Source organism: Leptodactylus fuscus, chromosome 6 (assembly GCF_031893055.1).
Source record: "Leptodactylus fuscus isolate aLepFus1 chromosome 6, aLepFus1.hap2, whole genome shotgun sequence".
NCBI lineage: Eukaryota > Metazoa > Chordata > Amphibia > Anura > Leptodactylidae > Leptodactylus > Leptodactylus fuscus.
Window position 1 is genome coordinate 77141266 of NC_134270.1, and position 16491 is coordinate 77157756.

At 42.9% G+C, this 16491-nt stretch overlaps 1 protein-coding gene across 2 annotated transcripts; it reads left to right on the forward strand.

Annotated features, from left to right (window-relative positions):
* Positions 1-603: 603 nt before the first annotated feature.
* EMC10 (ER membrane protein complex subunit 10) lies at positions 604-15976 on the forward strand. Of its 2 annotated transcripts, none has more exons than XM_075280328.1 (7): positions 604-783; positions 6342-6408; positions 8050-8162; positions 8274-8372; positions 9216-9397; positions 9476-9569; positions 15648-15976. In XM_075280328.1, the coding sequence occupies exons 1-7, from the start codon at positions 625-627 to the stop codon at positions 15753-15755; spliced, it is 822 nt and encodes a 273-aa protein (XP_075136429.1). In that variant the 5' UTR covers positions 604-624; the 3' UTR covers positions 15756-15976. The 2 variants fall into 2 exon arrangements, with proteins under 2 accessions (XP_075136429.1, XP_075136430.1); XM_075280329.1 differs by lacking the exon at positions 15648-15976 and adding an exon at positions 10077-10289.
* The last annotated feature ends 515 nt before the right edge of the window (positions 15977-16491 follow it).

Genomic DNA, 16491 nt, shown 5'->3' on the forward strand with positions numbered 1-16491 from the left:
TTTTCAGCCGATTTTATCTTCTTATTTTCCTATTTCTCTTATTCAGAATTTTCTGCAAACATGGGCTTGTCTATTTGCAGAGACACAGGGACAGTGAGTTGCTGTGGTAATTCAGAGGCTGTTATAGCAGTATGCACAGCAGGTTCCTCTCTGCAATTACCGTCGTGTCACCTGTACTTGTGTAGAATTTGTACATTTCCCTAGAAATCATACAAATAAATTACAAACGACCTTCCGCAGACCAGAGATCAACTCTCGTCTCTGCCTGTGGTAAAGCCATTCACAGGACAAGCCTGCAGGACATGACGTCACCTACAAAGTCTCCATGATTGGTTAGTGATAGCGAGGCTTGAGACCCGGCCAATGCCCTTCACGCCGTACCATGAGCAGAACATTTCGCTTCATAACTCGTTTATTGAGTAAAGTCAATTTCACTTGCTTAGAGGTTACATGGTATTGGTTAGCTAAAAAAAAATTATCACAGACACTCATAAATATTTCGTGGTTTTGAAATAAAACAAACTAAGCTAAAAGTGCTCCCCATCATAGATACATGGTATGATCCGTCCCTGGTTCCTGGTAATGCGCGTGCGTAGAGCTTGATGTTGGTTCTTTGGGACTGTCATGGCTGCCTTGTCATTAGTACGGAAGAAGAGTAGGGAAATGAACGGATGCAGTTTGTTCAGGACACTCTCGTGCTGTGCCGGGTACAGCTGGGTGGTATTTGTAATAGTCTCCATTCTGTTACCGGCTGGGATTCGAGGCAATGCCTGCAGGGTGAAGGTGAGGAGCTGTCATTGACATGTTATACACTGGATATTACACCATACTGCACTGTAATATACACAGGATATCACACCATACAGCACTGTGATATACACTGGATATTACACCATACAGCACTGTGATATACACTGGATATTACACCATACAGCACTGTGATATACACTGGATATTACACCATACAGCACTGTGATATACTACACTGGATATTACACCATACAGCACTGTGATATACTACACTGGATATTACACCATACAGCACTGTGATATACTACACTGGATATTACACCATACAGCACTGTGATATACTACACTGGATATTACACCATACAGCACTGTGATATACTACACTGGATATTACACCATACAGCACTGTGATATACTACACTGGATATTACACCATACAGCACTGTGATATACTACACTGGATATTACACCATACAGCACTGTGATATACTACACTGGATATTACACCATACAGCACTGTGATATACTACACTGGATATTACACCATACAGCACTGTGATATACTACACTGGATATTACACCATACAGCACTGTGATATACTACACTGGATATTACACCATACAGCACTGTGATATACTACACTGGATATTACACCATACAGCACTGTGATATACTACACTGGATATTACACCATACAGCACTGTGATATACTACACTGGATATTACACCATACAGCACTGTGATATACTACACTGGATATTACACCATACAGCACTGTGATATACTACACTGGATATTACACCATACAGCACTGTGATATACTACACTGGATATTACACCATACAGCACTGTGATATACTACACTGGATATTACACCATACAGCACTGTGATATACTACACTGGATATTACACCATACAGCACTGTGATATACTACACTGGATATTACACCATACAGCACTGTGATATACTACACTGGATATTACACCATACAGCACTGTGATATACTACACTGGATATTACACCATACAGCACTGTGATATACTACACTGGATATTACACCATACAGCACTGTGATATACTACACTGGATATCACACCATACAGCACTGTGATATACTACACTGGATATCACACCATACAGCACTGTGATATACTACACTGGATATCACACCATACAGCACTGTGATATACTACACTGGATATCACACCATACAGCACTGTGATATACTACACTGGATATCACACCATACAGCACTGTGATATACTACACTGGATATCACACCATACAGCACTGTGATATACTACACTGGATATCACACCATACAGCACTGTGATATACTACACTGGATATCACACCATACAGCACTGTGATATACTACACTGGATATCACACCATACAGCACTGTGATATACTACACTGGATATCACACCATACAGCACTGTGATATACTACACTGGATATCACACCATACAGCACTGTGATATACTACACTGGATATCACACCATACAGCACTGTGATATACTACACTGGATATCACACCATGCAGCACTGTGATATACTACACTGGATATCACACCATGCAGCACTGTGATATACTACACTGGATATCACACCATGCAGCACTGTGATATACACTGGATATCACACCATGCAGCACTGTGATATACACTGGATATCACACCATACAGCACTGTGATATACTACACTGGATATCACACCATACAGCACTGTGATATACTACACTGGATATCACACCATACAGCACTGTGATATACTACACTGGATATCACACCATACAGCACTGTGATATACTACACTGGATATTACACCATACAGCACTGTGATATACTACACTGGATATTACACCATACAGCACTGTGATATACTACACTGGATATTACACCATGCAGCACTGTGATATACTACACTGGATATTACACCATACAGCACTGTGATATACTACACTGGATATTACACCATACAGCACTGTGATATACACTGGATATCACACCATGCAGCACTGTGATATACTACACTGGATATCACACCATGCAGCACTGTGATATACTACACTGGATATCACACCATACAGCACTGTGATAGACACTGGATATTACACCATACAGCATTGTGATATACACTGGATATTAGACCATACAGCACTGTGATATACACTGGATATTAGACCATACAGCACTGTGATATACACTGGATATTAGACCATACAGCACTGTGATATACACTGGATATTACACCATACAGCACTGTGATAGACACTGGATATTACATCATGCAGTACTGTGTTATAAACTGGATATTACACCACGCAGCACTTTATGATATACAATGTATATTACACCATACAGGACTGATATACACTGAATATTACACCATGCAGTACTGTGTTATACACTGGATATTACATCTTGCAGCACTTTGATATACACTGAATATTAAATTCCTTTTTTCTAAGTATCCACATGTCAAGCAAGTTGTACAAATTTTAGCCCAATCTAGATTAGAGCTAGATATGTGCCATGCTTACACCAGATTCTAGTCGTAACCACGATAGTAAATGTGGGCCATTGTGTTATTTATGCTTCTCCTACTGTCTAAAATACTTGTGCATCTCCCACTGCTTTGAGTGTTCTTTTGTTTGCACTGTCATGATGTCCCTAGTGGTGTTACTGCTGCATTCAGTTATTGGCTACCACGTTTACAATGGGAATCCATGGAAATTAATAACAGTTGTATGTAGAGATGAGCGAACAGTGTTCTATCGAACACATGTTCGATCGGATATCAGGGTGTTCGCCATGTTCGAATCGAATCGAACACCACGTGGTAAAGTGCGCCAAAATTCGATTCCCCTCCCACCTTCCCTGGCGCCTTTTTTGCACCAATAACAGCGCAGGGGAGGTGGGACAGGAACTACGACACCGGGGGCATTGAAAAAAATTGGAAAAAGTCATTGGCTGCCGAAATCAGGTGACCTCCATTTTAGACGAATAGTGGATTTCAAATCCGGGTCATATGAGAATGTGAACTTTGTGACTATGAGACAGGGATAGCTGTACAGGCAGGGATAGCTAGGGATAACCTTTATTTAGGGGGGAATGTTATTAAAAATAACTTTTTGGGGCTCTATCGGGTGTGTAATTGTGATTTTTGTGAGATAAACTTTTTCCCATAGGGATGCATTGGCCAGCGCTGATTGGCCGAATTCCGTACTCTGGCCAATCAGTGCTGGCCAATGCATTCTATTAGCTTGATGAAGCAGAGTGTGCACAAGGGTTCAAGCGCACCCTCGGCTCTGATGTAGCAGAGCCGAGGCTGCACAAGGGTTCAAGCGCACCCTCGGCTCTGATGTAGGAGAGCCGAGGGTGCACTTGAACCCTTGTGCACCCTCAGCTCTGCTACATCAGAGCCGAGGGTGCGCTTGAACCCTTGTGCACACTCTGCTTCATCAAGCTAATAGAATGCATTGGCCAGCGCTGATTGGCCAATGTATTCTATTAGCCTGATGAAGTAGAGCTGAATGTGTGTGCTAAGCACACACATTCAGCTCTACTTCATCGGGCTAATAGAATGCATTGGCCAGCGCTGATTGGCCAGAGTACGGAACTCGACCAATCAGCGCTGGCTCTGCTGGAGGAGGCGGAGTCTAAGATCGCTCCACACCAGTCTCCATTCAGGTCCGACCTTAGACTCCGCCTCCTCCGGCAGAGCCAGCGCTGATTGGCCGAAGGCTGGCCAATGCATTCCTATGCGAATGCAGACTTAGCAGTGCTGAGTCAGTTTTGCTCAACTACACATCTGATGCACACTCGGCACTGCTACATCAGATGTAGCAATCTGATGTAGCAGAGCCGAGGGTGCACTAGAACCCCTGTGCAAACTCAGTTCACGCTAATAGAATGCATTGGCCAGCGCTGATTGGCCAATGCATTCTATTAGCCCGATGAAGTAGAGCTGAATGTGTGTGCTATGCACACACATTCAGCACTGCTTCATCACGCCAATACAATGCATTAGCCAGTGCTGATTGGCCAGAGTACGGAATTCGGCCAATCAGCGCTGGCTCTGCTGGAGGAGGCGGAGTCTAAGGTCGGACCTGAATGGAGACTGGTGTGGAGCGATCTTAGACTCCGCCTCCTCCAGCAGAGCCAGCGCTGATTGGTCGAGTTCCGTACTTTGGCCAATCAGCGCTGGCCAATGCATTCTATTAGCCCGATGAAGTAGAGCTGAATGTGTGTGCTTAGCACACACATTCAGCTCTACTTCATCAGGCTAATAGAATACATTGGCCAATCAGCGCTGGCCAATGCATTCTATTAGCTTGATGAAGCAGAGTGTGCACAAGGGTTCAAGCGCACCCTCGGCTCTGATGTAGCAGAGCTGAGGGTGCACAAGGGTTCAAGTGCACCCTCGGCTCTCCTACATCAGAGCCGAGGGTGCGCTTGAACCCTTGTGCAGCCTCAGCTCTGCTACATCAGAGCCGAGGGTGCGCTTGAACCCTTGTGCACACTCTGCTTCATCAAGCTAATAGAATGCATTGGCCAGCGCTGATTGGCCAGAGTACGGAATTCGGCCAATCAGCGCTGGCTCTGCTGGAGGAGGCGGAGTCTAAGATCGCTCCACACCAGTCTCCATTCAGGTCCGACCTTAGACTCCGCCTCCTCCAGCAGAGCCAGCGCTGATTGGCCGAATTCCGTACTCTGGCCAATCAGCACTGGCTAATGCATTGTATTGGCGTGATGAAGCAGTGCTGAATGTGTGTGCTTAGCACACACATTCAGCTCTACTTCATCGGGCTAATAGAATGCATTGGCCAATCAGCGCTGGCCAATGCATTCTATTAGCGTGAACTGAGTTTACACAGGGGTTCTAGTGCACCCTCGGCTCTGCTACATCAGATTGCTACATCTGATGTAGCAGTGCCGAGTGTGCATCAGATGTGTAGTTGAGCAAAACTGACTCAGCACTGCTAAGTCTGCATTCGCATAGGAATGCATTGGCCAGCCTTCGGCCAATCAGCGCTGGCTCTGCCGGAGGAGGCGGAGTCTAAGGTCGGACCTGAATGGAGACTGGTGTGGAGCTATCTTAGACTCCGCCTCCTCCAGCAGAGCCAGCGCTGATTGGTCGAGTTCCGTACTCTGGCCAATCAGCACTGGCCAATGCATTTCTATGGGGAAAAGTTAGCTTGCGAAAATCGCAAACTGACAGGGATTTCCATGAAATAAAGTGACTTTTATGCCCCCAGACATGCTTCCCCTGCTGTCCCAGTGTCATTCCAGGGTGTTGGTATCATTTCCTGGGGTGTCATAGTGGACTTGGTGACCCTCCAGACACGAATTTGGGTTTCCCCCTTAACGAGTTTATGTTCCCCATAGACTATAATGGGGTTCGAAACCCATTCGAACACTCGAACAGTGAGCGGCTGTTCGAATCGAATTTCGAACCTCGAACATTTTAGTGTTCGCTCATCTCTAGTTGTATGTCATTTACATACATGGCTCTACGTCTTGTAATGGGAATTTTCTTTCCTTTGAATAATTGTGATTGACTTTCTTTTCTTTTTTTCCAGACAGGTGACGGGAGAGATTCAGAAAGTTGTGGAGCAAACCTTGATCTGGAGCATTCATTTGAACTTGGTAAATGATCGGAGTTAGTTGCCAACATGTATGAGTGTTGATCATCTAAAATCTTCCTTATCCTTCCTATTTATGTCACTCAGTCTCCTTCAGGTCAGCTGCATATGGTCTTTTCCAGTCTGGAAAATACAGTCCATAGATGAGCTGTATTTCCCAGACTGCACTCTGTCCTGGGACTCGGGTTCATAGTATCCTAGTTATCAATAATGTTTTGAGTCGCTGCCTCTCATCGTGACTACTGTGCAAGTCAGTAGTCCTGTGATGAGATAGTTACTCACATCATCATAGATAATTGTGTCTCTAAACAGAGTGCAGTTGTAGAAATACAGCTGTTATATACAGTCTGCAGTTTCTGGACTGTTACTGTCTGGGACCTCATAAGATACCTCAGATACATCACATGAGACAAGTAAAGGGGGGTTCACACTTGCACCTGTATCCGCCCGACGGGTCTCCATCCTATTACCTGGGGAAACTGCATAGGAGATGGCTTCTCAGCGGTCAGTTTTAAAACCCATTCATTTGAATGGCTTTTTAAAGCAAACCGCTGGTGTCCATATGCAGCCTCTCCACAGGGAAACTGGTTTTTTTTTTTCTCCATGGGCACAAAAACTGTGCTGAAAAACTCGGCTTATACTCGAGTATTTAGTCATCTAGCCTCATCTACCAAAGTACCCTATGTCCCTGAAGGGTTAAATGAGGAGGCAAGTAACTGGCGTACAGTTACTTACAAACCGTTTCTGCTCCGCTAGGGATTATGGGTAAAAAATATGCAAATCTATTCCAGGATGTAATTAGTAGAACAGTGCCTCTGTCTGCTGCCTTCTAGGGGCAGCCACCTTAAAGGCCAGTTTCAGACCAATATTGACAAACCAATGTACAATAAAAAAATATACAATTTTCCAATATACTTTCTGTATCAATTCCTCACAGTTTTCTAGATCTCTGCTTGTTGTCATTCATTCTGTTACTTCTAGAGGATAAAACTCTGACTATGGTCATGTGATTTACGGTCCATGGTCATGTGATGAGCACACAGGTGCCGCTCATTATAATCACAGCACAGTAATCAGACAGCTGCCTGGTAATCGGCTGTGCACCTGTGTGCTCATCACATGACCATGGACCGTAAGTCACATGACCATGGACAGAGTTTTATCCTCTAGAAATAACAGAATGAATGACAGCAAGAAGAGATCTAGAAAACTGTGAGGAATTGATACAGAAAGTATATTGGAAAATTGTATATCTTTTTATTGTACATTGGTTTGTCAATATTGGTCTGAAACTGGCCAACCCCTTTATCATGCATGACTCGTTTAGTGAGCCTAATAACATAATGTGGGGATTATTGCCAAACTAGTATTTCTATTCCAAAAGGAACAGATTGAGGCAAGTAACTGTTACTGAAGAAAGATGCAGAGATTTTTTTTTTTAATGCTCTCTTAGTCTTACACAGGCTGCTATTTGTAGAATCCCAAAGTCTGTCTCATAATAGTCGCTAACCTACAAGTTGGTTAGTAGTGAAGCCTTCCTGCTTTTATTCTGAAGCAAATATTGTATGTTACTGTTTGATCGCTTTTTTAATTTATTCATGGATAATTATGGAAAGTAAATGATACTTTTTGTTCTGAAAAACAGATGACAGCATCAACTTTAAGAAGAGAGGGTCATTGATTTGGGGACCTGCTGCAGACCAAAGTGTGTCTGTTTTACAGAAGCAACTGACAGAGGATGAAAGGAACAAATTGAGAGTAAGTCACGATAACAAAATTCCACTCTTTGGCAGCTGGGCTTCATGCAGTCCAGTGGTTATTCTGCATGAAATATGGCATTAAGTTCTTTTATTTTTTTTTGCCTGGCAGGATATTGCAAACCTTAATGGACTTTACAGAATCCGAATCCCTCGTAAACTGGGAGTTACTGAAGAATCCCATGAGTATGTCACATCGTTTGTCAGAGCGGTATGTTCAGATCAGTCTATTACTTAAAATAATACTCTGGGTGAAACAGAGTATGTTATGCCTATATACTCGTATGTAAGGCCATATATAGCAGGGCTGTAGATGGCTCCTAGACTTCAGCATTGTCACCATCTGTAACTAGCCCTACCACCATGCTACCACTTTAAAGAAAAACTGCTTCACCTAGCAGACATTACTACTTAAGCATCTGCTAAGTGAGGGAAGGAAGGCTCGCCTTTACTGGGTGGAAGCAAATGGAGGATGGACTGCTTTAGGGTTAAGAAGGATGGAGAACAAGATAGAGAGGCTGCGTTTTGCCTCAGCAAAGGGCTCGAGCAGCAGCCGACAAGTGTGAGAGATGTAATTTTGGCAAGGAAACACAAAGTGATGTGGGGGGTGGGGTGGTGGTAGGGCCTGGGCCCTTGAGGGGAAGTGGCAGAGAGCAGTGCAGAGAACAGACATGTACAAGGCAGGCAGGAGAGAGCAAACGACAGCAGCATCTAGTATTCCTAAAACTAAAGTCTCCAATCCTAACCTGAATGGAGAAAGATATGAGCAATCATTGGAGCGAACATTTACAGGAGGTGTAGTCTATGCATTTACTTATGGATCTGAATATGGAGATGGTACTACTACTACGAGATAAAGTGACTATAGAAACACAAACTACTGAATTGTACTTTGCTGTCACAGAGGGGATGAGGATAATGATTATTTAGTTAGAACACTTTTTTCCACTATCTTTTGAAATGTTTAACCATAAAGGACCCAGAATGGCACAGCTTTCCTATGAAATGTGATATATTACAAGACTTAAGTGTTTTTTGTTTTGTTTTTATCTAGTGTTCCATGGTTGAATCTCACCTCTCAGATCAGATTGCGATTCATACAGACATCTCTGGGAATATTGTGGGAGTTTCCATAGTAACTCTACCTGGTTCCTGTAGCGGCACAGAGGTGGAAGATGTAGATCTAGAACAATTTAACACCACAGTCTACATCCAACAGCCAATTCCAGCAGCAGTGTGAGTCCATAACCTGCAACCCACATCATTGTACGTCAAGGTGTTTGTGGTCTGATCTGACTGTCATCTCTTTGTTAGGCCTGAGACAGCAGCTTTCATTGAACGTTTGGAGATGGAGCAAGCACAAAAAGCCAAGAATCCTCAAGAGCAAAAATCCTTTTTTGCTAAATATGTAAGTTTTTCTAGGCATTTACAATGCTGCTCTAAGAAGTTATAGACAATTGAGTTGTACATGTTGATGGGATACCTCATGAAGGCAATCCCATTTTACAAGGAAACCAGTCTGTTGGTCAGCTGAACATTACGGGTACACCTTCAAGACACCCTGGCAGTTTTGGCTTTCCTTTGCAGTGACCAATACAGGGGAATTGGAGTATTGCATGCTGTCAATCATGTTTCATATGAATGGTTGCCATGTAATGCAGAGTGGGAGCTGCTTTTGGCTGATGGCTTTCCATTTTGGTTATCATAGTGGGGTCCTGAGCAGAGGACCCTTCTAAATGATGTCTGTATGTCCTGATAAAGTTTTTTGGGATGGTTGTCTTCTGGAGACAGGACAACCATTTTTAATGCACTACAAAGCGCAATATTAGATACGGTGACAATGAGACAGCCTCCTTTAGACCTCCTGTGTTCAGGATACTTTGTGACTGCCTGTCTTGTCTCTCCCTCCTCACAGTGGCATTTAATACTAGGAGGGGCACTGTTGCTAATGTTAACCAATTCGGCGAAAGTACCAAGGGAGCCAGGACAGCAGGCCTGAGGAATTGAAGTAATACACTTGACCTCAACTTTATCCCTTCTCTAATGCTCCTCTACCTACTTGCACTTTTTTCTCTGAGCTCTGAGACCAAACTATTATTCAGAATCAGTAAATAGGGTAGCTCCAACATTTTTACTCCTTTGCAAGTGTATTAATTAGAGATGGGCGAACAGCGTTCGATCGAGTACATGTTCGATCGGATATCAAGCTGTTCGAGATGTTCAAGTTGAACACCAGTTGGCAAACTCACTAAAAATTCGATTCCCCTCCCACCTTCCCTGGCACTTTTTTTTCACCAATAACTGTGCAGGGGAGGTGGAACAGGAACTACGACAACGGAGGCATCTAAAAAAAATCAGTAAAAGTAATTGGCTGGCTAATTCAGGTGACCTCCAATTTATACGAACAGTGGATTTAATATCCGGTTCATATGAGACTGTGAACTATGTGACTGTGAGACAGGGATAGATGTACTGGCAGGGTTAGCTAGGGATTACCTTTGTTTAGGTGGGAATGTCACTCACACAGCTCTTTGGGGCTCTGTCTGGTCGGGATCCCTGTCAGCTTGCGATATGCGGGAGCTGACTTTTTCCCATAGGCATGCATTGACCAGCGTTGATTGGCCGAATGCCATACAGAGTACAGAATTCGGCCAATCAACGCTGGTTCTGCCGGAGGCTCGGCGCTCTGTATGGCATTTGGCCAAACAACGCTGGTCAATGCATTCCTATGCCGAGATGTAGCAGTGCTGGCCATGCGTTCAGCACTGCTACACCGGAGATGAACCAGAGCTGAGTGTGTTCTGAACCCTGCTGCACACTCAGCTCTGCTACAGCAGAGCTGAGTGTGCAGCAGGGTTCAGTGCATCTCTGATGCAGCAGAGCTGAGTGTGCAGCAGGGTTCAGCACACACTCAGCTTTGCTTCATCAACACTGCTTCATCAACAGTGGTTCTGCTGGAGGAGGCGGAGCCTCCTCACAGATGAGCCACCGGCAGAACCAGCGTTGATTGGCCGAATGCTGTACAATGTATGGCATTCGACCAATCAACGCTGGTCAATGCATTCCTATGGGAAAAAGTCAGCTCGTGCATATCGCAAGCTGACAGGGATCCCGACGTACTACAGTGACTTGGGCATTTTAGATGCCCCCAGACATGCTTCCCCTGCTGTCCCAGGTGCAGTCCAGAGGTGTTGGCCTCATTTCCTGGGGTGTCATAGTGGACTTGGTGACTCTACGGAGTCGAATAGTGGTTTCCCCTAAACGAGTTTTATTCCCCACAGACTATAATGGGGTTCGATGTTCGATCGAACAGTCGAGTATTGAGTGGCTACTCGAACCGAACTTTGAACATTTCACTGTTCGCTCATCTCTAGTATTAAAACATTCTCCCAAACCTTTCTACACTAACATATTAGGACATTGTTTTCCAGTCCATGGCTTTACAGCTCCTGCAAAACAACTGTCAGGCATGTGTAGTGTTGGCAGACTGATGTTTTTATGTATATGTACATATACAGGCCATATAGCAATTTATATCCACTAATATGTGGTTTAGTAATATAAACTTAGAGAATTACATTACAATACTACATAACCTTTCAAACTTTAAATAGCTATTACTACTTTTTCCCATTAGATGGCGCTAAGAAGCTATCGTCTGTGACTAATGTACATCAATAGTGAGAGCTGTTTTTGTGATTTATGATTGCTATTGACTACTTCAACAAGCGGTGATTTCTTAATGTAGTCGTATTAAGTGGTGGTGCATACAGAGGAATTCATCAGCCAGAAGATGTTTGCGACAGGAATTTGAATCAAATTTTAGAAGCTGAGATGAGGATTCTGAAAAATTCAAGAAACTACTCCAAATTCCTGAAGCAAAAATGATCTGCCTGACAAATGTGGCGTCAAATTCTTCTGTATGAACCACCACTCAATAGGACTATATTAAGAAATCACTGCTTGTTAAAGTACCGTAGTCAATAGCTGTCATAAATCACAAAATGATGCTGCTTTTTATACTAGCTGAAAAAATCTGCATCTATCTCCCATTGAAATGTGTGAGGCAGCTTTTGGGTGGAATTTGGAGCTGTTTTTGAGGCAGAATCTAATACTGCAGCTACTGCTACTTGTATTGTTCACGTACCCTCAAAAATCACATATGTTTAAGCCTTAGGCTATATGCACACAAAAATGTGCAGATATTTGGTTCATGGATTATATCATTGCACTACTTGTGCCTCCTCAAATGTTCCTTAAAATGTACTGAGGAAGCTGGAAAAATTTTGAATGGTGTGGAATTGGAAAAAAAAAATGAAGTACTTCCATTTTCTTACAAGATTTACTGTGCATTAAAATTGACGTTCTAGCTTTATGAACTGCTTCCTTACAATCATAGTGATAGCAGAATTTTATAGGGTTTTTTCAAGTTTTAATTTTTACAAAAACTTAGAATAAAAAAAAAAAAAGATATGCCACATTCTGACTCCCCTAACTTTTTATATTTCAGCTTATTTAGCTGTGTAAGGTGTCTTTTTCTGGGGCAATATGTAGTGGTTTGTTTTGATTTTGTTTGTTTTTTTATTTAACTATATGTTCCATTTTTGGGAATGTTCACATGGCAGAAACCTTTTTCGCCATGTGGCTTTTTCATGCAGCTAGCTGCAATTGGCATCCCGTTCCTGATTAGGCCCAGATGAATGAGCCGCGTCAGATTCTGCTGCGGAATCCATATGAAGATAGGGCATGTCGCATTTTTTTTTCCCATTAGCTGAAAAAAAAATTACTAGCGAAAAAAAAAACTGTAAGTGACTGCCATTGAAGTGAATGGAAGGCATTTTGGAAGGCAGATATTAAGGTGGATTCTGCGTCAAAATCCGCCTGCAAAATACTCTGTGCGAACATACCTAGAATGGTAGGGGCTACATAAAATATTCCAAGTGCATCACAATTCTTGGAGGGTGACCTACTAAAGGGTGCAAGGAGTAGGTGAAGGTGGGGAAAGGTTTCTCTCATTGATGTAATGTCAGGGCTTCCAGTGAATGCAGCGATTGTTTCTTTTGGTGGTGTACCAAAGAAAAAGTTTGTTTTATTGGAAACAATTATCGCTAGGTTCACACTAGTGCCCGGAGTCCATTTTTAGCTTTACGTCTTCTGCATGCAGAAGACGGAAAGCTGTCAGACCGGGTCCGGCTGTGAGTGCCGGTGAGCGTTTTATGCTCTCCGCCGCGAAATCATTTTTTTTAAAACCGGACACAGAGTACTGCATGTCCGATTCTGTCTGATTTTTTTTAAAAAACGGTTTCGTGGCAGAGAGCATAAAACGCTCACCGGCGCTCACGGCCAGACATCTTTCAAACCCATTCAAATGAATGGGGGAGAAAGACTCCTGCAGCTTTCCGTCTTCTGCTCAGTTTTGTGCAGGAAACGGAAACCTGTATGAACAGAGACTGGGTGCAGATGTGAACAAGCCCTATAATCTGTTTTTGTCTGGTGCACATAACTGGATGTTGTGCTTGTCCGGGTAACTTCAACCTGCAGTAATTCCTGTTCATTGGAGTATTGTATTACTATACTGGTAATGCTTACTGAGCACAATAGCTACAGGCTCTGTCATGATATGTATCAAGAGTTTAGTAAAAAGTCAGAAACCCTTCAGAACTTGACTATTTCTTACACTGGCTTCTTCACATTGTGAGGTTAAGTGTAGAAGAAAGGAAAAGGAAGGAAAGAGCTGTCAGTGGTGCTGCATAGCGCATAAGAATAGAAGTTGAGAATTTGGACTGTCCCTACAAAGCCTTTGTTAAAAATGGAGAAAGAAAATGACTATGACCAAGCTCCTTTACAGATAAATGGCTTAGAGGAATTGTTAGAAATGCCTTTATATGAATGAAGCAGTCACAGCATATAAAGCAGTCTGGTATTACAGTCTATGTGGTGGAAGTAAGTAAAAGTTGTGGTAGTATCATGGGCGTCAGAGTCCTTACATATCTGTTGAGTCCAGTCTGTTGTAAGGTTCTAATATCAGCGAACAATGTATTTCTTTTTTTTTACATTTCTATTTCCTATCAGTATGTCTTTAGAGCGTGTCTGAGGATGCCCATGCAAACACTGAGAGAACATAAAAACTCCTTGCAGATGTTGTCCTTGACAGGATTCGGACCCAGGACTCCAGCGCTGCAAGGCTGCAGTGCTAACCACTGAGCCACCATGCTCTCCTGTATTTTTTACCTCCTATACAGTACAGTGGTGCCTCAGATCTCAGAGGTCTTTGTGCTTTTTAGAGAAACGCATCTGAGCTCTTAATGCTTCATTGTGTTGTCTGTAACCATAGAAACATGCATGTCTTCAATTCCTTCCCCCCACCACCACCCCCAAAACTATATAGTCTCTGTGGCAGCTGTCTTTGGTGGTGGGATCTTTACAATTTTCTTTCCTTGTGCACTGTGGTAGTTTAGATGGCAATAAAGGTGATGGTCTTCTTGATTCCTATTCAGGAAATGCACAGGTTACAAGTGGCAAGAAGATGACTGGATGGAAAAGCTGCGTTCGTTGTTAGGTCTGCGCTACAAGACCAGATACAGACCTTTTTGGCCCAACAGTTGGATCACCATCGATCACACTTTGATGGCATATCTTAGGCTTTATATAAGCTTAATAAACCCTGGCACATCTACCTTTCTCACACACAGAAGGTTTCTCTAGTCTACAGCATTATGGCTGTACTGAAGACTCACAAATATAGATAAGGGAGCAAAAGTGATAGTCCAGCCCCCATGCTCCACTACTTGCCCAGCCATGACCTACCTGAGGAGACTAACTGCTATGGTGAAGCTTTTCAGAAACAACGTAACCGTTGCCTAAGTTGTGACTATAACTTTCATAGAAGTGAACGCGAGTTACAGAAACAGCATAGCTCACTGTTGTACAATGTTTCCATAACTCCCATTCATGTCTGAGAGTTACAGTGAAAGTGAAGCTCTGAGCTATGCTGTTTTCGTAAAGCTCAACCACCAGTTAGATAAGGAGGTTGGGTAAGTAGCAGAAAATGAGGGTGGGGGGCTCATCTTACAGATAGGTGCGGATCCCATCTATTAGACATTTATGGGATATCCTGTGGATAGGCCCTAAAAATCTTTTGTGAGCAAGCAGTTTTAAGGTTGTGTGCAAATTATGGTAATGATAAAATCTATGTTGACTCATCGGTCGCACTTTTGTGATAGGAGAGCCCTGTTACACTATCATTTGCTGCATTTGTTCCTATACATATTGAATTAGATACTGTAACTGCAATTGCAGCGCTTTCTTTTCTTAAACTGCTCCGGAAAAGAAAAGCTGGGCTATGATTGTTTGCTGTGACCGGTGAGATCATGGTAATGAATGTCGCCCACCCACCCCTAGAAATTTTTACAATAGAACATTTATTTTTATGTCCAGAGTGAGGACTATTGTGTTGGCATAAAACTTGTCTGGTTTGTCTTTGCAGTGGATGTACATAATTCCCGTAGTTCTGTTTTTGATGATGTCTGGAGCATCAGATGCTGGTAACCAAGGAGGAAACGGCGGAGGTGGTGGCAACGGCGGTGGAAGGTGATTGGATGGATTGGAGCCGCGATATTGTCTAGAGCTTAAAGAACTGCTGTACAACCCGTTTCATACTGCTGGAGCATGTTAACTATGATGTCCTACTCAAGATCAGGAGGATTTTTTTACCTTTAGTCTTAATTTGTATTTTTTTTTTTTTTTCACTTTGGTTTTTCTTCTGATCAAATTGTCCACAATGAAAAACAATACAATCTAATTTATTAACCTGTAGTCAAATCTAATGTTGTCTTTCACATATTATGTTCTCAAAAAAAATATGATAAGTTATAGATTGTCACGCTATATATGCTGAGCAGATAATTCTGCTTTGGGACTGCATAAATACTGGTATCCAAGCAAGAAATGGCAGAGGTGGTGGAAGGTGATTGGATGGACCGGAACTCTACATGTGGCATAGTTGTACAACAAGGTAAGTCAACCTGCAGTTCTTTGTCAAAGCACAGGTAACAGCATCATAGCCAGAAGGCCCTGCAAGTGTTCTGCCATGTCAAATCTTGGGGACACCAGTCTGTGTTGCAGTTAGTATTAGGCTGCCACCCAAGCATCCTTTGGAGCATCAAAATCTAGCTTTATTCTGACTTTATACATGTATGCCCATGGGTAGAAGTAACACCTCTAAGGGTGCAACATCCTTTGAAATCCTGTTAAAAAAATGAACACTTGAAAATAAGATGCTGGCCACAGCTCACCCAGTATAATGGTGGCATTATAAAAATTTGCCATGA